Source organism: Quercus robur, chromosome 11 (assembly GCF_932294415.1).
Source record: "Quercus robur chromosome 11, dhQueRobu3.1, whole genome shotgun sequence".
Classification (NCBI taxonomy): domain Eukaryota; kingdom Viridiplantae; phylum Streptophyta; class Magnoliopsida; order Fagales; family Fagaceae; genus Quercus; species Quercus robur.
In genome coordinates this window covers 39983812-40008474 of record NC_065544.1, presented here as the reverse complement: position 1 = coordinate 40008474, position 24663 = coordinate 39983812, and the positions used below count along the sequence as shown (strand labels likewise).

The 24663-nt window shown below is 30.6% G+C and overlaps 2 protein-coding genes across 3 annotated transcripts; both read left to right on the top strand.

Moving 5' to 3' along the window:
• The first annotated feature begins 8530 nt into the window (after window positions 1-8530).
• LOC126706918 (uncharacterized) lies at window positions 8531-9715 on the top strand. Its single transcript, XM_050406501.1, has 2 exons — window positions 8531-8844; window positions 9139-9715. The coding sequence occupies exons 1-2, from the start codon at window positions 8604-8606 to the stop codon at window positions 9399-9401; spliced, it is 504 nt and encodes a 167-aa protein (XP_050262458.1). The 5' UTR covers window positions 8531-8603; the 3' UTR covers window positions 9402-9715.
• Window positions 9716-15062: 5347 nt separating this feature from the next.
• On the top strand, window positions 15063-16682 carry LOC126706917 (uncharacterized). 2 transcript variants are annotated; one of them, XM_050406500.1, is made up of 3 exons: window positions 15063-15379; window positions 15676-15861; window positions 16409-16682. In XM_050406500.1, exons 1-3 carry the CDS (start codon window positions 15139-15141, stop codon window positions 16429-16431), a joined length of 450 nt encoding a protein of 149 aa, XP_050262457.1. In that variant the 5' UTR covers window positions 15063-15138; the 3' UTR covers window positions 16432-16682. The 2 variants fall into 2 exon arrangements, with proteins under 2 accessions (XP_050262457.1, XP_050262456.1); XM_050406499.1 differs by having other exon boundaries at window positions 15676-16682.
• The last annotated feature ends 7981 nt before the right edge of the window (window positions 16683-24663 follow it).

Here is a 24663-nt window from a genome sequence, read left to right as displayed (position 1 = left end):
TATTAATTTCAAATTATAATTTATGCAAATTATTAACTTTTACCTAAAAAAAAAAAAAAAAAAAGCCTCCGAGTACGTGCATGAGCGCGTGCTCAAATGCTAGTACATATAATTTTTATTTTGAGAATTTAATTTTTAAGTATATAAAGCAATTTGAAAATTAACAGGAAAGTGGTCTTATTTTTTAAACAATGTTTTAGTGGGAATTAGAGTTGTATTTTTATTGGATTGTTCTTTAATTTTGTTTTTACTTAAACATAATCATGTACAGGCATTTTTGAACCAAAAAAAAGGAGGATGCCAAACCAAAGAAGCCCCTTATAAAGTAGTATAAATAAAATTCAAAGTTCGGCCAGAAAATATAATTCACTTTCAAAGAAAAATATTAGTATATTACTAAAGATTGTATATTACATTAGGTGATTAAACCGTCATCATCACATCACTCAATCGTATGACATACTAGCTTCTTCTCAGTAGCTAGAAATATATAATCATTACATACGTTTTTTCTTTCTTGTTTTCTTTTTTTTCTTTTGAGAGATTACATACGTTTTTTCTTAAACACGTTTCTCAATTCGTTCTTTTTTCTTTTTTTTCTTTTTTTCTTTTTGAGAAAATTCTCAATCCGTTCTTTGTTTAGTGTATTTTCTTGCTTTGACTTTGTTTGGTCTAATTTCATTCATTAGAAGAAACAACCAACACCGTCTTATATGATTTTTGTTGACCCCCTTTTGGATGAGGATCTGAATTATAAAATTCCTCCACTGTCAACAACTCGTTCATCAATTCCTTTGAATGTTAAGTTAAAGAAAGCATAAAAGGAAGAAGAAAACGTTAGACACAGAAGAGAGAAGTGAGCATGTGTTTAGTGTTTACCACTCAGCCTACTATTTTCCTGAATTCCTGTCCAATGATGGATTTTTCTTTGACCAATTAAATTCTTAGAAACATACGGAAAAATATTAAATCCTTTTATCCCAAAATATCTTTAAAAATATATGGGAGTTTTAAAAGATTGAAGATGTTTATCCAGACTTTCCATATTACTCTAAATTTATTTTGAGCCCACCTTTGCCCATGGGAGCATTTGTGTGCTTGGCCAAAACTTAAAATGGCTGGAGGTTTTCGAAAGGGAAAAATCTCATTCAAATGATTAGAAAGGAATGAGATAAGGGTGTTCGCCTGTTTGGATTGAGGGGTGGGCAATGGGCCTTTGGGTATAGAGGTTCGACATGTGCATAGAGCATGTTTAGAGGCTTTTACTTATAAAATATTTTTTTCATTCGTATTAACATTTTCCATTGATACCAATTTGGGGTTCATTGCTATTTCAGTATTCATTTTTTAGTGCTAGGTTTACGGGTGAGTTAATTTTTTTGTGCATAAATCTCATCACATTCCTAAGTATTTTTGTGATTAGAAAGTGTCAACCTCAAAATAAGATGAATGGAAATGTATTGACCTTTACGGAAAAAATAGAAGAGCTTTCGATAATAATACATAAATGATAATGCAAAATAATGAATTGGTCTAATTCATTCTATTTCGGTCCATTTCAGTCCCTTCTGTCCAATTAGGCCTGATTCGGTCCATTACAGTCCACTTGCTTCTATTTCGGTCCCCTTTAGTCTATTCGGTTTATTTTTGTCTACTATAATCCATTCGGCCCATTTTGGTCCATTTCAGTCTACTTGGCCCATTCGGTCTATTTTGGTCTACTTTCCTAGAATGAAGTTTCTTTTCCAATTCATCACCAGTTTTTTTTTTTTTTTTTTTCAAAGACATTTAAGAATATTAATTGATAAAGGGCTTTAATTTTTATTTTTTCATAGGGCTCGCACAAGGAACTTCTTAAATAGCTTAGTGAGGAATTGGAGGCTATTTGTATTGTACTACTATATTATAGACACTCTTTTATATTGATTGTAGATAGTGTAGACCACTAAAAGATACAAAATCTTACAATTTTCTTTATAAACTTGATAAAATTTTCAGTATAAAAAAAGGACATTTAGGAAAAAAAAAATAAAGAAAGAAAAAAAAAATCTATTATAGCAGTCACGAAAACAAAACCTCTTTCTCAAAAAAAAAAAAAAAAAAAAAAAAAAAAAAAAAACCTCTATAACAGATATAAACCATAAAGCAAAGATCTTGCAGCGTTTTTTTTTTTTTTTTTTTTCAATGATTTTGGCCGCTACAAAAGGCCTAATTTTTGCAGTGATTTTGGCATATTTATTAATTGCATGTCTGCATGAAATATATGTTGGCAATAACCAAAGATTGAAAGAGATGAGATGCACGAGAAGATTTTTTTTTTTTTAAAAGAAAGACGACAAAGCTTTTATTAAGAAAAATTGGCTCAATTAGCTTTAATTACAAAAAAAAATAAAAAATAAAAAAAACTATAATGAAATATCCTCCATCCATGTAATAAAGTCTGATATAAGAGTTGAGATATATAGTACTTTCACATGAAGCAAAGTAAAAGCTGTATTCATGTATGATATTGGGAAAAATCATTAAGCATACGATGATAACTCATTAAAGTTCAGACCAAAATGGGCATTTGCTCCTTTCGCCTAAAAGATATAGCAAAATGCTCATATTCTGAAACTATCTAACAAAATACCTCTATTTTGAAACTCGATTTTTAGAAATCGAGTTTCAATGTAAAACTCGATTTGATGAAAATCTAGTTATTTGGAAAAATTCACATGGAACTCGAGTTACATAATTTTTTTTTTTTTTTTTTTTAAGTTTGATTGCCTATAACTCAATTTTCTAAAAATCGAGTTTCAATATAAAACTCAATTTTTAAAAAATTGAGTTTCAAAACAAGGATATTTTTCAAGATAGTTTTAAAATAGGGGCATTTTGTTGCATCTTTTGGGTGAAATGGGCAAAAGCCCATTTTTGCCTCAAAGTTCATGTTTTCTTGGTTAATACTTAATAAGAGAATAGAATGAATTCAATCTGGAAGGAAAATATTTACTATAATTTCTAGACGAATGATGGCATATATATTGTGCAATTTAACCATCATCATCACATCACCCAGTTGAATTATATCCTTGTCCATCAACAGCTTACCGAATATCATATCAATATATTTCAATTTTTATACTTATTTTTTGATTTCAGTCCAAACCTGTCAGTTCATATTGCATTTTTGTCTTGATTCCCAGCATACAGTGGTCCAAATAGGGGGGAAAAATATTTATACTAGTTGTTGACTCCTTGTTGGTTGAGGAAAAATTTCTACTTTATTTTCACCAACCCACTATTGGAGCTCCCTTTCGCAGTTCTTTGTTTTGACTTTTGAGAGAGTGCTTTCATATTGTTGGGACTTTATTATACTGCTATAGATCCTTTAGTGATTTGCCAAAATAAACTTGGTTATTACATAAGTAATGTCATTGCCTAACAAAAATAATAATAATAATAATAATAATAATAATGTCATTGAAGATGTTAGTTAATTTGCTTGTAAAGTCTCTTGATAATTGATATGGTACTTATTTGTTTTTTTTTTTTTTTTTAAGGGATTGGGGAATTGAAGGATGGGCAATGGTTCTCACTTATCTGTTTCTGTATATCATTTATATTGCACTTTTCTTAAAATATATATATATATATATATATATATTGCACTATTCACGCTTTAAATATAGAAAATGTTAAAAAATGTAGACATTCAATATGAAATTATAGATGTGTGCACAAAGTGTAAATTAACAATCTTTCTAAAAAGAAAAAAAAGTGTATATTAACAAATAAAACCAGACTCTGATTGATATTCCAATAATAAAGCTAAAAAAAAATTAAGCCCAATCAATCTATTTTACCCAAAACAAACAACTTGGACATTTAAAAAGTTTTAAACAAAAATCCATAGTGATAAAGTAGTAGAGTCAAAGGCTAGAGCTGCCGCACACAGCTAACAGCAGAGCTGCCTCCCCTAACTCCAAGTCCTAACTCCGTCCCTATTTCATGTGTAGCTATGAAGGATATCAAGTAACTAATGTTGACAATCTATTGTGTAGAATATCGGTTTACAAAATTAAAACCTAAAGTCATGAGGGGGAATTAATTGTAATACATTGTTGATACAACACCTTTACAACTCTTTTTTTAGTCAAACAATTTAAGTTTTCGTTTGGTTGGGTTTCTATTAGTCTAATTAATGTGTAGTCTCGTGCATATGCACAAGTACAACTAAAAACAATCACAACTATATGATTCAAATTATACATTTTTTTTAGAAGAGATTCAAATTATACATGGTATTAGCTTACACGTTTTTTAAACCATACATTTCTAAAATATGTAATAGTTATATATTATGTAGGGCACGGTCAAGAATTCAAATTTTATAATTATTTAATTTTAGTATTATTATGTAATTTTTTGTTATTTTAGGTTTAGGTGATTTATTTCCTTGTTTTAGGTACTTTTAATGTTGTTTAGTCAAATTAGAGTTTCATATACTTACGTAGCCGCCTTAGGGGTTTCCTAGCCGCCCTAAGGTTTCTAGCCACCCTAGATTTTCTTTTTACTACTTAAACGCATTGTAGCCTCCAAAGGCAGTTGAGTTTTCAGACTATTATTAATAAACACAGACTTTTGTCAAATTATTTCTCTGGTGGATTCCAGTTTTCTTCTCTTTGTGGATGTAGGAAAATTCCTCATTGATTCGAGGTTTACTACCCAAGAACTAACAATTTAGTTTCTGTCCATCAAAGAGAGCATTATGTGTGCTTTCTTCAGGCTTCCGCGACATTAGTTGGTATCAGAGCCTTGACTTACCTTGGTCTGATTGCTAACCAGCAAGATGGTAACCACCACCATAACAACGACGAATAACTTAGCGAGTATTACGTGACATACAACAAGAACTCACAAACATCTATGCTAGGATGGCACCATTGAAGAATGGAAACAAAAGGGATAATTGCAGCGGAGACATAACTCACTGGCAACCTATTGGAAAGCAAATTTCATATAGGCCTTATAAGAGAATTGCAAGTTTTAATGGTTATTTTTTAAAAGAATATTTTCTTGATTGGTTACTTGATCTAGAGGATTTATTTGACTATGAGAATATTTGTTATGAGAGAAAAGTTGGACTTGCTTTGCATAAACTTAGTAAGTATGCCTTATGTTAGTGGGAACGAGTACAATCTGATAGAATCCGACCAGGTAAAGACAAAATTCGTTCATGGCCAAGGATGAAAAAGATGCTTGCTATCAAATTTTATCCTTTGGATTGTGAAGAAATCTTGTCATATTCTATACAAGATTATTATTGGCCAAGAAGTTCATACTTGAATAATTTTAAAGAGCCATATATTCCACCAATAAGGAAGGAATTGCATGTGGAAAAAATACTTTTCTTGAAGAATATGTAGAAGTCAAAGAAGAAACTATAGAGAATTCTGAAGAACTTAATGAAGACATGGTTATAGAAGAAGGATCTGAAGTTAAGATTGTGGAGAAGATTATTGAAGAACCTATTATAGAGAAAGATCTTAAAGTCGAGATGGTAGAGACAATTAAAGAAAAAATTAAAGATGAAAGTTTCAAGGATCTCAATAAAATCAAATCATACAATTGTCAATCCCAAGATCCTTTAATTTTGGTGGTAAGTGATGCGCCAAAATTTAATGATTTTATTGGGGTTGATAGATTTGATTCAATTGTTAGTTCTTATTTGGTAAATCTCTACAATCACATGAAGACTAAAGAAAAAGAAATTCAAGTTGATTTGTTTATTCCATTGATGAGTTGCAAGTAAGGAAAGAAGATCAAGAGGCTCAAGCATTCAAAGTATTTGTTTATCTTCGTGGATTCAAGGAAACCCCTCGTACATTCAAGGTTTACTACCTAGGAACTAGCAGTTTAATTTCTATCCATCAAAGAGAGCATCGTGTGTGCTTTCTTCAAGCTTTCGTGACATCAATATATATATATATATATATACATATACATGATTAAGAATTTAATTAGTTTTAGACATTTCTGTTTTTACACCCAATAATTCATTTGCCACAAAAATTAAAAACTTAGATGGACACGTGATGAAAAATTGGACTCCAATTAAAATCCAATTTAGAATCTAATTGGATTTGAACTCTTCGATTTTTATACTCAATAATTCACTTAGCACAAAATTAAAAATTAAATGGAACACATGACACAAAATTGAAAATTCAATTAAAATCTAATTAAATTTTCTCTGAGCCTTGGCTATTAACATATACTAGCTTGTAACCCCATGCATATGCATGGATACACTTAAAAATGTGCAATAAGATGCATAATATAATTACATATATATATATATATATATAATTGAAATACTATTGATAGTCCTTTTTATATTTTTTTAACTCTTTAAAAAAAAAATTTGTAAGGATATTATTAGGTATAAAATGTAAATTGTCCATTTTTTCTTTATTGTGAAGTTTTTATTTATTTTATTTATTTTTATTTCTTACGATTCATTTATTCTAAACTCTTTGGTTTTTGTACTTAATAATTCACTTGGATGAATATTTATGATATGGTCCCACATTTGATTATAAAATTAAGAAATAAAACTCTTTGAGAATAAATAATTTAGGACACACAATGCAAAATTAAAACTCTAATTTGAAATTCTAATTTGAGTTTCTCTCAGCTTCACCAATTATTATTATTATTATTATTATTATTATTATATAGACTAGTGTGTAGCTCCGTGCATATGCACGAATACAATTATAAATAATCACAATTATATGGTTCAAATTATATATGGTATTAGCTTATACTTTTTTAAAACCATACATTTGTAAAATATGTAATGATTTCTCATTATATATATAAATATATATATAATTAAAATTTAATTAGTTTTAGACTTTTCAATTTTTGTACCCAATAATTCACATGATAAAAAATAAAAAATTTAAATGGACATGTGGCAGAATATTGGACTCAAATTGAAATTCAATTTAGAATCTAATTGAATTTGGACTCTTCGATTTTTACATTCAATAATTCACTTAACACAAAATTAAAAATTAAATGGGACACGTGGCACAAAATTGAGAATCCATTTAAAATCTAATTAAATTTTCTCTCAGTTTTGCCTATTAATATATATATATATATATATATATACTAGTATGTAACCCGTGCTTACGCACAGGAATGGTTAATTTTAGTGGTGCTATTGATGTAAGCTTGAGTTAGTAAATATATAGAACATTAGTTAATATAATTTAATTATGACATGGATATGTTCAAGTTTTTATCATTTTAGGACTACTCAAACATTTTTTTTTTAATTGAATTGAATTGTTGCACGATTTTTATTAACTAGCATGTAACCCATGCAAACACATGGATGTATTTAAAATTAAACACAATTTTTATTTTAAAAATATAAATAATTAGTCAAATTATTAAAAAAAATAACATGTAACACATACATTAATGCATACGTATAGATACATTTAAAAGTAAACACAATTTTTATTATAAAAATATAAATAATTAGTAAAATTAATTTTTTTTAAAGTAAACGTAATTAGTCATATATTAAAATTCTTACTTAAATTTAATACTCCTTGTAATAATTTTTTTTCTAATTTTTAATAAAATAGAACGTGTGGTGATTTTTTTTAAGAGTGGTGGTTTTTATTGAGTATATGTGATTTTTTTTTTTTTAAATTATAGTTCATTAATTTTAGATTCTTAGTATTTTACACTCATTAACTCACTTGGTACAAAAATTAAAAAACTTAACTTTTCACGTTTTAAATGTAGAAAATGTTTTGATCAGAAAAAAAAAATGTAGAAAAATGTTTTTAAAAAAATGTAGACATCTAGTGTGAAATTATAGATGTTGCATGTACAGAATGTATATCAACGAGTGTGTGAGAACATTTTCCTTTAAGGATATAACCATGTACCAAACTGCCAATGTGTTAAAACAGGAAATTATTTTTATTATTAAAAATAAAAAAATAAAAAATTTTAAAAAAAATTTAAAAAAAAAAAAAATAAAAAAATAAAAAAATAAAATAAAATAAAAAAAATAAAAATAATAAAAATAAAATAAAAATAAAAAAGAAGAAGAAGAAGAAGAAAAGGAAAGAAAAAGGTCCATAAGGGAAAAATTGTCTTAAAATTGTGAGCGCACACAATATATACCCTAAAATAGTAATTAGAGAAAATGCAAAAGAAATGTGTTATGGAAAAAAACAATGTCTTTTCTATTTATTTTTTTAGTATCTATCTTTGGCTCATGGCTGCTACATCCATATATGAATGTGTATAATGCGTCGGCTAATTACAAGTGGAGAACTAAAAACATAGCCTCTTTTTTAATGGAGCTTTTACATTGTATTTTCCATCTCTTGCCTACAAAATTTGGAAAAAGAGGTCAATTAGGCCACTTTGCACCTCTCTCTCTCCCCACTTTCATTCCATCTATCCCAATATAAATACCCATTTAAATCATTATATCAATATCATTGCTAACATCTTTGTGTCTCACCCTCTTAATTATTTCACCCTTTAGCTAGTCTTTTTCCTAAATTGCAAATCATACCATGGGTTTCACAATTGCACAAGGATTCATGCTAGTGCTGCTAATTGCTTCCACAATGGCACTTAGCACAGCCAACAAGGGTTGGCAATTTGGGAATTGGCCTTCCCGTGGCCCTTATCATCCCAATAATACACAAACTTCCAGCAGGATCATCGTAGGTGACTCCTACCACTGGAATTATGGCTTTAACTACACCGAATGGGCAATCAAACATGGCCCTTTCTACCTAAATGACACTCTAGGTGAGCTTAATTACTTTGCTATTGCTACTTGTTACATATTGCCATGCATAGTTCAAGTTGTAAAATATAGTGACCAAAATCATATTTTTAAACCACTTGTGTTTTTATGACAAGTTATAAAATTCATCATGATATCAAAATAGTTAGTTATAACTTTGAACTTTGTCTTCACTTTATTTTTTCATAGATTATCAAGTTGGATTCTTAAGGGACATGAAAAATGCGTGCATTTTTTTTGTTTTGCTAAATTCAAATACGCATAAAAAATAATTGTTTATATGATGTTGATGGCAGTTTTCAAATATGATCCACCAACTCCAAACACACATCCTCATAGTGTTTACTTGCTACCAAACCTCCAGAGCTTCATTAAATGTGACCTAAGAAATGCCCAGAAGCTAGGAAATGCAACACAAGGAGCTGGGGAGGGCTTCGAGTTTGTGCTAAAAAGGCCATGGCAGCCTCACTACTTTGCTTGCGGTGAGCACAATGGCATTCATTGCATGAATGGAACCATGAAGTTCTTTGTGATGCCAATATACCGCTGGTATAAATAATTACTAATACAACATGCGTGCCATGGGAAACTTTATTTGCTACTCTCCTTTTACGTTTTGCTGTGTTGTAGCAGATAATGAGTGCTTCCTTCTATTATTATTATTATTAAATTAAAGACTATTTGTAACTTTGAATTCATATTAAGGGATTAATTGCTCATTTTATAGTTATGAGTTACATTCTAAATCAAGTGATTTTTGTAATTTATGTATTTTCTTTCCATGTACTTACAATTATAGACAATGTTATGAGTTTTGAATAATTGAGATGATAGAGAATAAATGTACAAGTTGTGACTGGGTATTAAGTTCCACGAAGGTGTCATTTTGCATCCTTGCTTGTTTTACAGTAATATTTACCATTTTATATTGAAAGTATCGAAGTCTTTTACAATTGAAAAGGTTAATGACATTTGACCTAAGGATCATGTCTGGTTTAGACATTCGAAGTAAATATTAAATTCTATAAAGATAGAGTGTGTAACTTTTAAGTAATGACATTTCCATCATCCAGCAAAATGCTGTCACATAATTTTTTTTTTCAAATAGAAGATAGATAATATCACGTATAATCATAACCCTATTAAATGTCTATTCACCATATAATTATTATATTTTGTGTTTCAAAAATGCAAGTAGAAAAATAAAAAATAAAATGCATGAGCCAAGAAGACATATTGTCCATCCTCTACTCCATAATTGGAGTTAGATGGTCGGCAGTTGGATAACATTATGGTGAGATTTTAATTAAAGAGTTGATATAACACATAAGGATGTCACTTGGCCCCAAAGTTGAAGTTAGTAGGTTTGGACTTAATTATTTTATATTAACCACTTACTCCTTTCTTTTCTTTTTTAATTAGAAAAATGTAAAGTGCATGTGGTAGTCTATATTAATATAGTGGTGAAGTAGCTTTATGGTATGTGTGTTAGAAGACAGATTTGTCTAGAAAAAAAATAGAACGAGAAAATTTTGTTTAATGTGTTACTGTGAGGACACATTCATACTTATATTCATATATTCATACTTAAATCCAAGTAAAATAAACTTTACTTAATTTCCTTAGTAAAAGAGTCTAAAACTTACACTGCAGGTTGGCTAAACTCGGGAGCAAAGGCCAATTATGATCATATTATTATTGAGTAATATACTTAAGATGTATCATATGAGTACTTGTGTTTTGGGAGTAAAAAAAAAAAAAAAAAAAACAGAATGCAATAGAATGGAATGGAATGGAATAAAAAGATGATGTACTTTCATTATTACCTTTGAGAGTTTATAAGAAAAATACCATTATATATCATTTACCTTTATTTATTTATTTTCTTTGTTTTCTTTGTCTTTTCTCATAATTAATAAGGATAAAATTGATATGTTACTTTTATTTGAATAAAGGAAATAGTGTTTATGATATAAAAAAAAAAAAAAAAAAAAAAAAAAAGGAAATAGTGTTAGTTTATCCCACTTTTAAGAGGAATTAACTTTTTCTTTTTCTTTTTCTTTTTGGGGATCTTGAGGTATACTTAAGTGTAAATGAGATGTGTATTCTTCTAATCATTTTATACTTTCAAATAGGCAAATGCCTTTTCAATATATTTTACATTTTTTCTCTCCCAAACAAAAGCTGGAAGAGTTCAAATGAATACACATTAACAAGCGCACAAAGAGATCTATTACAAGAAGATGCTAAGATCATTATAAGCACCCAGATTATGTTCTCATTGATTATCTGTTTGTGCTTTGAGGGACATATATGCCACATAAGTGAAACCTTTTTTATTTTATTTTTTGGACTAGTATTGAGATAAGATAGAGAACCAATAATTTATGTTTGTTAAACCAGTGTTATATTCATTATCTAAATTCCACATAGTCATTCAGCTGGCATAAACTATATATTTCATTCTCTTTCTTAGATTTTGAATCATAACTTTGCACCTTCAAATTTTTTGGAACACACATAGACTTAGCAAACGGAACCAAAGTAGTTAATCAAAAGCATATAATGAAATAACATTCAAAGTTCGGCCAGAAAATAAAATTCATTTTCAAAGAAAAATATTAGTATATTACTAAAGGATTGAATTGTTGCATTAAACCGGCATCATCATAGCACTCAATCGTATGACATACTTGTTCTCAATAGCATGAAATATATATATAATCATTACATACGCTTTTTCTTAAACACGTTTCTCAATCCGTTCTTTGTTTAGTATTTTCTAGCTTTGACTATGTTTTGGTCCAATTTCATTCATCAAAAGAGACGAACAACGCTGACTTATATGATTTTTGTTGACCTCCTTTTGGATGAGGGATCTGAATTATAAAATTCCTCCACTGTCAACAACTCTTTCATCAATTCCTTTGAATTTTGAGTTAAAGAAAGTTAAAAGGAACAAGAAAATGTGAGAGATAGAAGAGAGAAGTGGGCATGTGTTTACCACTCGGCCTACTCTTTTCCTGGATTCTTGTCCAATGATGGATTATTCTTTGACCAATTAATAGAAACATACTAAAAAATATTAATCCATTTTACCCCAAAATATCACTTTTATCCCAAAATATATAAAAAATACATGGGAGCTTTAAAAAAATAAAAATGTTTATGCAGACTTTCTATATTTGCCTACCTTTGCCTATGGCTTATGGGAACATCCGTGCGCTTGGCCAAGAGTGAAAAGGCTGAAGGTTTTCGACAGGGAAAATTCTCCTTCAAATAATTAGAAAGGAATGAGATAAGGGTGTTCGCCTGTTTGGTTTGAGGGGTAGGCAATGGGCCTTTGGGTTTAGAGGTTCAACATGTGTGTAGAGCGTGTTCAGAGGCTTTTATTTATAAAATATTTTTTCATTCATATTAGCATTTTCCATTGATGTCAATTTGGGGTTCATTGCTATTTCAATATTCATTTTTTATTGCTAGGTTTGTGGGTGAGTTAATTTTTTTGTGCATAATCTCATCACATTCCTAGGTGTTTTTATGATTGGAAAGTGCATCAACCTTAAATTAAGATAAATGGAAATTTATTGACCTTTAGGGAAAAAAAATAAAAGAGCTTTCGATAATAATACTAAAATGATAATGCAAAATAATGAATTGGTCTAATTCAGCCTATTTCGGTCCACTTCGGTCTGATTCGGTCCATTTTGATCTACTTGCTTCTATTTCGGTCAACTTTGGTCCATTCGGTTCATTTCTGTCTATTATAATCGATTCGGCCCACATCGGTCTATTTCTGTCCACTTTCCTGGAATAAAGTTTCTTTTCCGATTCATTACCAGTTTTTTTTTTTTTTCAAAGACATTTAAGAATTTTAATTGATAAAGGGCTTTAATTTTTTTTTCGTAGGGCTCGCACAAGGAACTTCTTAAATAGATTAGTGAGTGTTAGAGATACATTAGCCCATTAGCATAGGCCCAAGCCTAATTCTACTTTGTGTGCAAGCCAAGTCTCCTACTTGTACTAGAAGTCTATTAGTCTAGGGTTTAATCTACTATATATACACATGTTATGATTCATTGTAATACAGGATTTGTACTACACTATAATATATTATTGATGTAGCCCTTTAGGGTTTCCTCCGTGGATGTAGGCCGTTAGGCTGAACCACGTAACTCTCGTGTGTTACTGTGTTCTATACTTTATGCTTTCGCTTCCGCATCCATAGTAGCATATTCAACATGGTGTATCAATGCTAATATTTAACAGTGAGGAATTGGAGGTTATTTGTATTGTAGTACTATGTTACAGACTCTTTTTATATTGATTGTAAATAGTGCAGACCATTAAAAGATACAAAATCTTACAATCTTATATTCTTATTTATCGACCTGATAAAATTTTCGGTATTAAAAAAAAATGGAAAGGACATTTAGAAAAAAAAAATTAAGAAAGAAGATTGTATTTATAGACCTGATAAAATTTTCGGTATTAAAAAAAAAATGGAAAGGACATTTAGAAAAAAAAATTAAGAAAGAAAATTAAAAAAAAAAAAATTATAGCGGTCACGAAAACAAAACCTCTGTAACAGGTATAAACTATATATATAACGCAAAAATCTTGCAGCGTTTTTTTTTTTTTTTTTTTTGCAGCGATTTTGGCTGCTACAAAAGGCCTATTTTTCTATAGTGATATGGCATATTTATTTATTGCATGTCTACATGAAATACGTGTTGGCAAGAACCAAAGATTGAGAGAGATGAGATATACGAGAAGAAGAGTTTTTTTTTTTTTTTTTTTTTTTTTAGAAGAAAGAGAACGAAGCTTTTATTAAGAAAAGTCAGCTCAGTCAGTCTGAATTTTCGAAAAAAACTGTAGTGAAATATTCTTCATCCACACAACAAAGTTTGAGATAAGAGTTTAAATATATATTTTCACATGAAGCAAAGTAAAAGCTGTGTTCATGTATGATGTTGGGAAAAAACATTAAGCATACGATGATAACTCATTAAAGTTCATGTTTTCTTGGTTAATATACATAATAAGAGAATAGAATGAATTCAATCTAGAAGGAAAATATTTACCATAATTTCTAGAAGAATGATGGCATATATATTGTGCAATTTAACCGTCATCATCACATCACCCAGTTGAATTATGTACTTGTCCCTCAACAGAACGCCGAATATCATACCAATATATTTCAAATTTTATACTTCTTTTTCCATTTCAGTCAAAATCTGTCAGTTCAAAGAGCATTTCTGTCTTGATTTCCAGCATACAGTGGTCTAAATTGGAAAACTCAGATTATACTAGTTGACTCCTTTTTGGTTTGAGGGAAAATCTCTACACTATTTTCAACAACCCAATATTAAGTGGAGCTCCCTTTCGCAATTCTTATTTTTTACTTTTGAGAGAGTGCTTTCATATTGTTGAAAAGTCTAACGACACTTTATTATTATACTGCTATACATATGCATCCTTTAGTGATTTGCCAAAATAAACTTGGTTTTTGCATAGGTAATGTCATTGTAGATGTAATGAATTTGCTTGTAAAGTCTATAATATGGAACTTGGTTTTTTTTGGATTGGAGAATTGAAGGGTGGGCAATGATTCTCACCTATTTGTTTCTGTGAATAATTTGCATTGCACTGTTCACGCTTTAAACGTAGAAAAAGTTATATATATATATATATGGACATTTAATGTGAAATTATAGATGTTGAGTGGCGTACATCAATGAATATATAAGAACATTTTTTTTTAAGGAGATGACTGTGTACCAAACTACCAAACCAAAGTGTTTAAAGTTTAAACAAATATAGGGAATTTATTTTATTTTTTATTAAAGAACAAGAAGAAGAAGAAAAAAGAAAGAAAAGGTCCTAAAGGAAAAACTGTGAGGGCACACAATATATATATCCTAAAATAGTAATTAGAGAAAACGCAAAAGGAAGGTCTTTTCTATTTCTTTTTTAGTATCTATCATTGACCAAAGGCTAAATCCGTATATGAACGTGTATAATGCATCGGCCAAGTGGAGAACTGAAAACATAACTTTTTGATGGAGCTTTTACATTGTATTTTCCAACTCTTGCCTACTCAGTTTTGAAAAAGAGGTCAATTAGGCTAGTTTGCACTTCTCTCTCTCCCCACTTTCATTCCATCTATACCAATATAAATAGCCACTTATGTAATGCTATCATTACTAAGAACTAACATCTAGCTCTTCGTTTGTATCTCGCCCTTTAATTATTTCACTTTCTAGTCACTTTCGTAAGTTGCAAATCATACTATGGGTTTCACAATTGCACAAGGACTCATGCTTGTGTTGCTAATTGCTTCCACTATGGCAGTTAGCACAGCCAACAAGGGTTGGCAATTTGGGAATTGGCCCTACCGTGGCCCTTATCACCCCAATAATACACAAACTTCCAACAGTATCATTGTGGGTGATTCCTACCATTGGAACTTTGGCTTTAACTACACCGATTGGGCAATCAAACATGGCCCTTTCTACCTAAATGACACTCTAGGTGAGCTTGATTACTTTTTGCTATTGCTACTTGTTACATATTGCCGTGCTTAGTTCAGGTTGTAAAATATAGTGACCAAAATCATATTTTTAAACCACTTGTATTTTTATGACAAGTTATAAAATTCATCAAGATATCAAAATAGTCAATTCTAACTTTGAACTTTGTCTTCACTTTATTTATTCATAGATTATCAAGTTGGATCCTTAAAGGGACATGAAAAATGTGTGCATTTTTTTGTTTTGCTGTATGCAAATATGCGTAGAAAATAATTGTTTATATGATGTTGATTGCAGTTTTCAAATATGATCCCCCGACTCCAAAAACATTTCCTCACAGTGTTTACTTGCTACCAAACCTCCGGAGCTTCATTAAATGTGACCTGAAAAATGCCAAGAAGCTGGGAAATGTGACACAAGGAGCTGGGGAGGGCTTCAAGTTTGTGCTAAAAAGGCCATGGCAACCTCACTACTTTGCTTGTGGTGAGCGCAATGGCTTTCATTGCATGAATGGAACCATGAAGTTCTTTGTGATGCCAATATTCCGTTGGTATAGATAATTATTAGAAAATGTGCATGCCATGGGAAATTTTACTTACTACTATCTTTTTACGTTTGTTGTGTTTTAGCAAATAATGAGAGTTTATATATATATATATATATATATATATAAATTACAAAAGCTACTCTAAACTATCACCCAATTTTTGATGTGTTACCTAAATTTTGAAACTGAGTAATCAATCCATCAACTTCACTTAAAATTACAAATAGCCTATATTACTATGATTATTATTACTATTAAATTAAAGGAATTTAAAGCTGAGGGATTTGTAATATTATTTAAGGAATTAAATGAATGCAAGTTTAGAAGGGAAGACAAGAGGATTTGACTGAAATTATTTTAAATCACTTGGAAACTATTTGTAATTTTAAATAAATATTAAGGGATTGGTTGCTCATTTTAAAGATTATGAGTCACATTCTAAATAGGGTAATATTTTTTTTTTTTCTTTCCATGTCCTTACAGACAATGTTATGAGTTATGAATGATTGAGATGATAGAGAATAAATGTATCAGTTGTGGCTGGGTATTCATGCTCCACAGAGGTGCCTCTTGCATCGTTGCATTTTTTTTTAGAAGCTCCTGCATCCTTGCTAGTCTTTCTGTAATATTTACAATTATATATTGAAAAGTCGGAATCTTTTACAATTGGAAATGTTTGTGACGTTTGGCATAATGATCAATGTTTGTAAATGCACAAAATCATTACTTGGATGTACATGGAGATGATTTGGAATTCTATTAATATCCCAATATCAGCTTATTTGATTTGATGATGATCACCACCAAAGAAGATATAAAAATGTAGCTTGAAGGTGAGCTAACCAGCTACATTTTTGGTTTAAATATTCAAAGTAATTAAAATTAATTTTTATAAAGATGTAGTGTATATATAGACATTTACATTATCCAACAAAAAAATTTCCCAAAATTTGTTTCCCTCATATAGAAGAACGGAAAATATCACATACAATCTTAACCATATTAAATGTTTATTCGCTATATAATTTTTATATTTGTATTAAAAAAATATATGAGTGAAGAAAAAAAAAGGGCAAGAAGGCTTAATTGGAGTTCTTCTCACAATGAGGTGTTATATTGTAGGGATGTTAGGAAGATAATATGGATGGGAAGACTGTGATTAAGGATTTTTTTTTTTTTTTTTTTTTTGAGAAAAAATAAAATGTATAGGGATGCTACTTGACCAAAAAGTTTAAGATAAAAAGTTTGAACCTAATTATGTTATTATTATCATTATTACACTTTCCATTGCTTAGTGTGCCTTATCTTTTAAGCATAATCAAAATGAAATGAGTATTTCTAAAAATTTCTAAAGTGAGAATGTTAAAAGTATTCTCTACATTTTTATTAGAGATGTGCTACGTCTATAATATTTTCATAACAAATCATAAGTTAGTTGTTATTGGTTTTAATTTGAACCTACAAGTGAAATTACTTTTCTATCGCACCAATAACAACCCATAACAACTTGCCACATAAAATTTATTGTGAAAATATTATAGACATATTATTTCTCTTTTTATTACCGAATAAGAGAAGTACAAAACCAATAATTCATGTTTGTTAAACTAGTGTGATGTTCTTCATTTAAATTCCAGGTAGTTATCAGTTGGCATATTCTATTTCATTCTCACTCTTAGATTTTGAATCGTGAATTTGCACCTTCAAATATTGTGGAACACGCATATACATGGCAAAAGGAATGAACTTTTTGTTTTTAGAAGAAAAAAAATTAATTAATTTCCGAAGAAAAAATATTATATGATTAAAGGAATGTGTAGTTACATAAAACCGTCATCATAACATCACTCAATCGTATGACATACTTGTTCTCTCAATAGCATGAAATATATATTATATAATCATTACATACGTTTTTTCTTTAACCACGTTTCTCAACCCGTTCTTTGTTTAGTAGTGTATTTTCTAGATTTTTGACTTTGTTTTGGTCTAATTTCATTAGAGACAACCAGCGCTGATTTACATGATTTTTGTTGACCCCCTTTTATTTGAGGGAAGAATTATAAAATTCCTTCACTATCAACAACAACCCATTCATCAATTCCATTGAATTTAAGTTAAAGAAAGTGAAAACGACCAAGAAAATGTTGGAGGCGAAATATACTTTCCATTGGTTAGTATGAGAGACACACGTGAATTTAAATACTCTCGTGTTTTTTTATTAGTAAAAAATGATAAGCTTTATTACCCAAAAATAAAAATAAAAATATGGGAGCTTTGAAAAAAATGAAAACATTTATCCAAACTTTCCATATTAAGCCCACCTATTGAGTTGAGTCATTGACCAAGCACATAGAACACGCCCAAAATACATTAGTTTGGTAGTGGAGGCAAGGAAGACGATTTCGTACTGTACCGGCCGGTTCGTCGGAATATTCCATTCCGGCGCCTAAACCGGTACAAAAACAGAGCTGAATCGTATCGCCCAAAATACCGAGGTGTACCGGCTTGTTTCGGCTATTCCGGCGAATTTCGGAGCTTTTCAGCAATATTTTTGTTTCGGACCGGTACAAATATAACTGGGTTTTTAAAAAAAAAAAAACTTAATACTTACAACAACTAGTGACCATCATTGGAGCATCGGCTTGCTAGATCATCAACAACATCATCTTCTTCTTCATTTTAGCCACTTAGATCTTCTTTTTAGCCATTGTAATCGCTCCCTTCTTCGTCTGCTCTCTCCCTTCTTCGTCTGCTCTGCTTGTTTAAATTCTTTCTCTACTTTTTTGAGAAGCTTTCTCTACTTGAATGTTTTAAATTTTACATTAATGTTGGATTAGTATAAGCTGTACTGCTGTACCTACGTTTCTAGATTCAACTCAGCTTCTCTTGGTTTCTCCGCCAGAATCATAAAAGCCTCTTATTTTATTTGCTTTTTCCAAAGCCACGTGACTCACATTGGTTCCTATCTCTTGCTTATTTTGCTCTTTCAGTTACATTTTTTTTTTTTTTTTTTAGTCAATTGCTTAGATGGGCAAGTGTCAACTTCTAGTGGCATGGAGTTTACTCTATTTAACTAATTACGTGGCTCATAAAAACTCCCTCCGTTCCAATTTGTTTATCCTCTATTCTATTTTGGAATATCCCAAAATATTGTCCTATTTCTAAAAATAAAAATCATTAATTTACTAATGTTCCTATTATACTCCTACTTTATTTTCAAAACTAGTATTTGAAAAAAAAAAACTAACAAATATTTTTTTAAAAAAATCAATCTAATTGGAGCACCTTTTTAGTTGCCTCATTAAGAATAACTCTTTAAAAAAATAAAAATAAATAAATAATAAACTGATAAATTTATTTAAAAGTAGTTTTGTAAATTTATACATTTTTATAAAGCAGACAAGACAATAAATGATATTCCCTTAAAAATTTTGACTTTTCAAACAAAACAAACAAATTGGGATAGAGGGAGTAAAAATTTAGCTATTCTTAAAATGTTTTATCAAATTCTTTAGGTCGTAAATAACATAGAAGGTATAGGCTCTAAGAGAATTATTATTATTATTATTATTATTATTATTATTATTATTATCAGGGGCGTAGTTAGGAATAATTACTTGGGGGGCGGGTTGTAGTAGAGATATACTAAATATAATTCATAAGTCTATTGAATACAAAATTATCAACTTTCATATATCATCATATCCTTATACATTAATGAACATGAAAAACTGTCTAGTTCAGTGTAGACATACAAAAAAGATTGCGAGGTAGCAAGGTAGACAACAGATTGCATCCCTTGAAGGTGAGTATTCCAACCAATTTGAATGTGATTCAAACCACGAAGATTGAAAACTACGACGATGATTGTTCGGTCCTTTGTATGGATACTCTATGTTTCTAGGTTGATATAGACCGACTATGAAATAAGCACGTCAAATTTCATCTTGTTCGTTGACAAGGAATTCATATATTTGTTTACGTGATCCTGGATCACGGTCTATTTTGCTATTCAGACTTCAGTATTTAGTTCAGTAGTTGAGAAAAAAAGAGAGAAGTGAGATGAGAATGACTGAATGAGATACCTTGAGGAATTGAGGTGAGGGCTTGAGGTTGAGGTGATGAATAAGTTAGCAGACTAGTGGAGGCTATTGGCGTCACGGCAAGTGGGTGAGGAGATTGTTTCCAAGGCAAAGGTGTGACACTATTAGAGGCGTGAATTGAGAACTGCGAAGGAAAAAAACCAAGGTGTAGGCGTGACAGTCAAATTGTTCTCTGTTTTTTTATTAGGTATTTTAGATTTGGGGTTGGGCTCGGCTGGAAGTGTGTTTAGTTTAGAGGAGAAAATTTTTATTTTACTAAGGATTTGGGGCTGGTTAGTGGTGCTAGATGTGGGCCAAGGTTTTTCTTTTTATTTGAAGTTGTATTGGACTAGAACTCTAGCAGAATTGTTGAAATAATTTTGGGGGGGCCAGATATCAATTTTTAGGGGGGCCCAAGTCAATTTTATATATACTCTAAGGGAAATTTGAAAAAAAAATTGGGGGGGGGGGGGGGGGGCCATGGAGCCAAGTGGCTCCACCCCTGATTATTATTATTATTATTATTATTATTATTATTATTATTATAGCAGTAATCCCGAAACGGTACACCGGTACCGAAATATTCTATTCCAATAACCAAACTGAAACAGCCTCCGGTATGGTATTGACTCCCTTGAGCGGAAGTCTTCAATGTAATAGCATCCGGAGACGCAAGTATTGTTGGGCATAGCCTCTATGTAGGGAGCACATGTGTTTTCTGCAGGGCTATACTAAATTCGTAATACAAATGTAGTCTTGACAACAACCGAATAAAATTGGAAGTTTGAACATATTATTGTGATTGTTTGTTTTATATATATATATATATATATATATATATATATGCAAGAAAATGGTAAGACCATGAGGCAAGTCACATCCTACCCAGCGAGATACACTCTTGATGCATATGATCCCACGGTCCCAGGTGTTAATTGTGGTTTGGATCCAAGCATTAATAGCGAGGAGGATGAAGGACGAAGGTCAATCACTAGACCTCCCACCTGGGGTTGTTTAATGCTTAATACTTAACTACTTGAGAAGGTATATCATATATTCGGTGGTTACATATACCGGATAAATGTTCTTCTTCCTTTTTATTTTTATTTTTTGAGAAACATGTCCTTGTTCATAATTACCCATTATTGAATTCAAGGTTTTTCATTTGTTTCTAGGTCCATTTCTCTCGTCTTTTCATTTTCTTTACTTTTTTTCAAGAATATCATGCATTTATGAGGTTAAGGGTGTGATCTATGGTTTTAAAAACTAAACCGAACGGTTTTACAAAAAATCAAATATATATATATAGGATCGGTCCAATTAAATTAGTAGTTCAGTTGTGAAAATTGCTAGTTCAGCCGATAAAAATAAAAAACTGGACCCATTTTTAGTTCATTGATCGTTCTAATATTTAAAATATTGGTGTGATCACTTATGTATAAAATGGTAAGGATAGATTTTCCCAATTACATTTAAAAATAATTAAAGGTGGGAAGTTTTAAGAATGACAAAAATAAGGGATGAAATTGAATCAATTGACTTGATAAAAAAAGAAACTCATTTATGTTCGTTTCTTAATAAACAAATCAAGCTTTAGCCTATGTTTTAAACAAACATGCCAAGCCCAAACAAACATAATTGTTCATTAACAAACTCATAAGCAATAGTGTTTAATACAAAACAAGCTGAATTTAAGATTTTATGGGCTTGATGCATAAACTCATTACTCATATTTGAATATAGACATGGCCCACTACTTGGACAATTTACCCAAAGTCCAAATAACCCAATCACTCTAAAGCATTTGCGTCAACTCATATAAAAATTTGTGTATATTTTAGCTTAAGAACTTTTTTTTTTTTAAATTTCACTTTTCAAAATACCCCACATCAAATTATCTATTTTACATTACATTACATTTCATTATAATACTATTTCTTTACCAATTTCTTTTTATTATTATCTCAAACCACATCCCTCTCTTCCTCATGGGGTAAAATAAAAAATTATTAAAATAGGAATTTACAAAGCTACAATAACTGTATGTATTTACACGGTTATTGTAGTAACAAAATAAATATACGCATTTATAGATTAATTAATGTGAGAACTTTTAGGCTTAAATGTGTAAACTTGAAAAAAATTTCTATTATACATACTCTAATGTGAGTGCTCTAATCATCATCATTTTCTTCTTCTTTTCTTCCTTAAATAAATATAAAATAAAATAAAATAAAAACTCTTCCTATCTAACTTAACTACATATTACGGGTGTGCAAAGGTGTTGATTTTTTTTAAAAAAGAAATTAAAAGGTGTCAGTTAAAAAGTATTTAAAAATGTCACTTACAATAGTTTCTAGATTGGGGAGGGGGGGGGGGGGGAGATTTTGAAGAGAAACCTTTCAAACTCCTCTTACATCTTTTTATTGGATATGAATCTTGAAAATATAACTATTGGATTGCATGTCTTTATTATATCCTCCATACTTGCAAGATTTTAAGAAAATAAAATATCAATATCTATGTCATCAATCAAATGTTTAGATTTCAAGTTTTTGTGGTCTAAAATTATGTGTACAAAATAAATTTATTGATTGAATAGTGAATAACATCTAATTTGATTAAAATTTGACTTGCATATTAAGAATATAAAGAGCATGCAATCCAACAATGGTTAAATTTTAAAAATTCACATTCAATAAAATATATATATATATATATATATAAGAAGAATTTGGAGAAAAACCTTGTCCTTTTAGGGTACACCGTCTCACTTAAACACGTTGGTGTAATTTATAGTTGAAATAGGGAACTTTCATTCAAGATACCTTCTTCAAAAATATTAGAAAGTGTCACTTAAATTAGAAAGTTCTTAGAGCATCTCCATTCGGTTTTGCCCTTCTATCTTATTTTACCATCTTAAAAAGCTACTTTATCAATTATATCATACCATTTTACAATTCACCCAACATCCCAAAATTCTATTATTTTACAATTTTATTAAAATATTATTTTTTTTAATATTTCTTTATTATTTATTTCCAGCATCCTGCCAAAACCACCAAAAACCACATCCTGCAAATCAGAACCACCAACCAAAAAAAAAAAAAAAAAACCACATCCAGTGGGTAGCAACCAACCCCAACAACCTACAACCAAACTCGGCAAAGAAGAGTCTCTGCCACCAACCCTAGCAACCTGCAACTAGCCACTGCCAGCCACCACCAGCGATGGCAAAAAAAACCCACAAAACCTCAACCAGCATGAACCCTCTGTGACCCATTCCAAATGCACCTGAGACCCACGGCCACACCCATCTGCAACCCACGAAACCTTACCTAAGACCCACCTAAAACCCACGGCCACACCCATTTGCAACCTACGAAACCCATAGCCACACCACCTAAGACCCACCCACGGCCACACCCATCTGCAACCCACAAAACCCACAACCACACCACCTGAGACCCACCCACCATACCAAAACCCAGCAAGCCACAAATCACAAAACTGACAATCTGATCTCACCTCACAAATCATAAAAGCAGCAACCCAAACCCCACGAATCCGATCTCCACACCGATGCCCATGAATCCAATCTCACCTCAACGCTAAGAGTCTTGGGTCTGAAGAGAGAAACATCTAAATTATCGGAGAGAGTCTTAGGTCTGAAAAGGCAGAGAGCAGATGAGAAAGAGAGAAGGAAGAGAGAGAAAAGAGAGAAAAAAAATGAGAGAAGAGAGAGAAATTCCCGGGTTAAAAACAACCTCAAGTATTAAAAAAAAAAATTATCCCATTCAGCTACAGTACCATTTTACATTTAAGATGGTACTCTAGCTATATCTCAAAAAAATTTGGCCTTTTCCCATTTGGCCTTCCCGTTGCTGAGCAGTTTTTGGGCCTAAATGCCGAATGTACCTTACATTTGGCATATAGCAGGCCCACTGCTGATGCTCTTAGAGCACTAGCATCAGGTGTGCCAAATGCCAAATATTTGGCATTTGACACACCAAACATCGCTCTATATATTAATAGTACATTTAATGTTTGCAAGTCGTGGGTTCCAATTAACTCAACTGGTAAAGTCTCTGATGGTTGTATAAGAGATCTGGGGTTCAATCCCTGCCTACACCAAAAACTGATTGGTGTCTTGGTCTGATGATAAAAAGCTATCATCAGGAGTGGACATCATAAGTTGAAACTCTCTCTCTCAAAAAAATGTTTGCAAGCCAATTCACTCATGTTTGGCCTATACAATTTATTAGTATAAAATTTATGCATATACGCCAAAAAAAAAAAAAATCAGTGTAAAAAAAAAAAAAAAAAAAAAAAAAAAAAAGCACAATGAGGAAAAATAAAAAGATAAGTAAGACTATTAAATATCAATTAACTACAACCATATCCCGAAAAACTAAAACCGAAACAAATCCTGATATTTTTTAATTCAATTAAATAAATATAAAAAGAGGCATCCAGATTCAGAAGCAAAAAACAAAAAAACAAAGAAGCTAAAAAATGGAAGCAGGAAGGAGTAAAAAAGAAAAAAGAAAAAGAGTTAGAACTAGAAGTGAAGAAAGAAAGAGTTGGAAAAAAAAAACACAAAACAAAAGATAGAAATCAAAGAAAGGAAGCAGGTTCACAAGAGTAAAAACT

What these genes read in the sequence shown, in the direction of transcription:
- LOC126706918 (XM_050406501.1), top strand. Translation starts at nt 8,604, where the DNA reads ATGGGTTTCACAATTGCACAAGGATTCATGCTAGTGCTGCTAATTGCT. An exon ending in CTACCTAAATGACACTCTAG is followed by an intron (nt 8,845 to 9,138) that starts GTGAGCTTAATT and finishes TGTTGATGGCAG; the next exon opens with TTTTCAAATATGATCCACCA.
- LOC126706917 (XM_050406499.1), top strand. Translation starts at nt 15,139, where the DNA reads ATGGGTTTCACAATTGCACAAGGACTCATGCTTGTGTTGCTAATTGCT. An exon ending in CTACCTAAATGACACTCTAG is followed by an intron (nt 15,380 to 15,675) that starts GTGAGCTTGATT and finishes TGTTGATTGCAG; the next exon opens with TTTTCAAATATGATCCCCCG.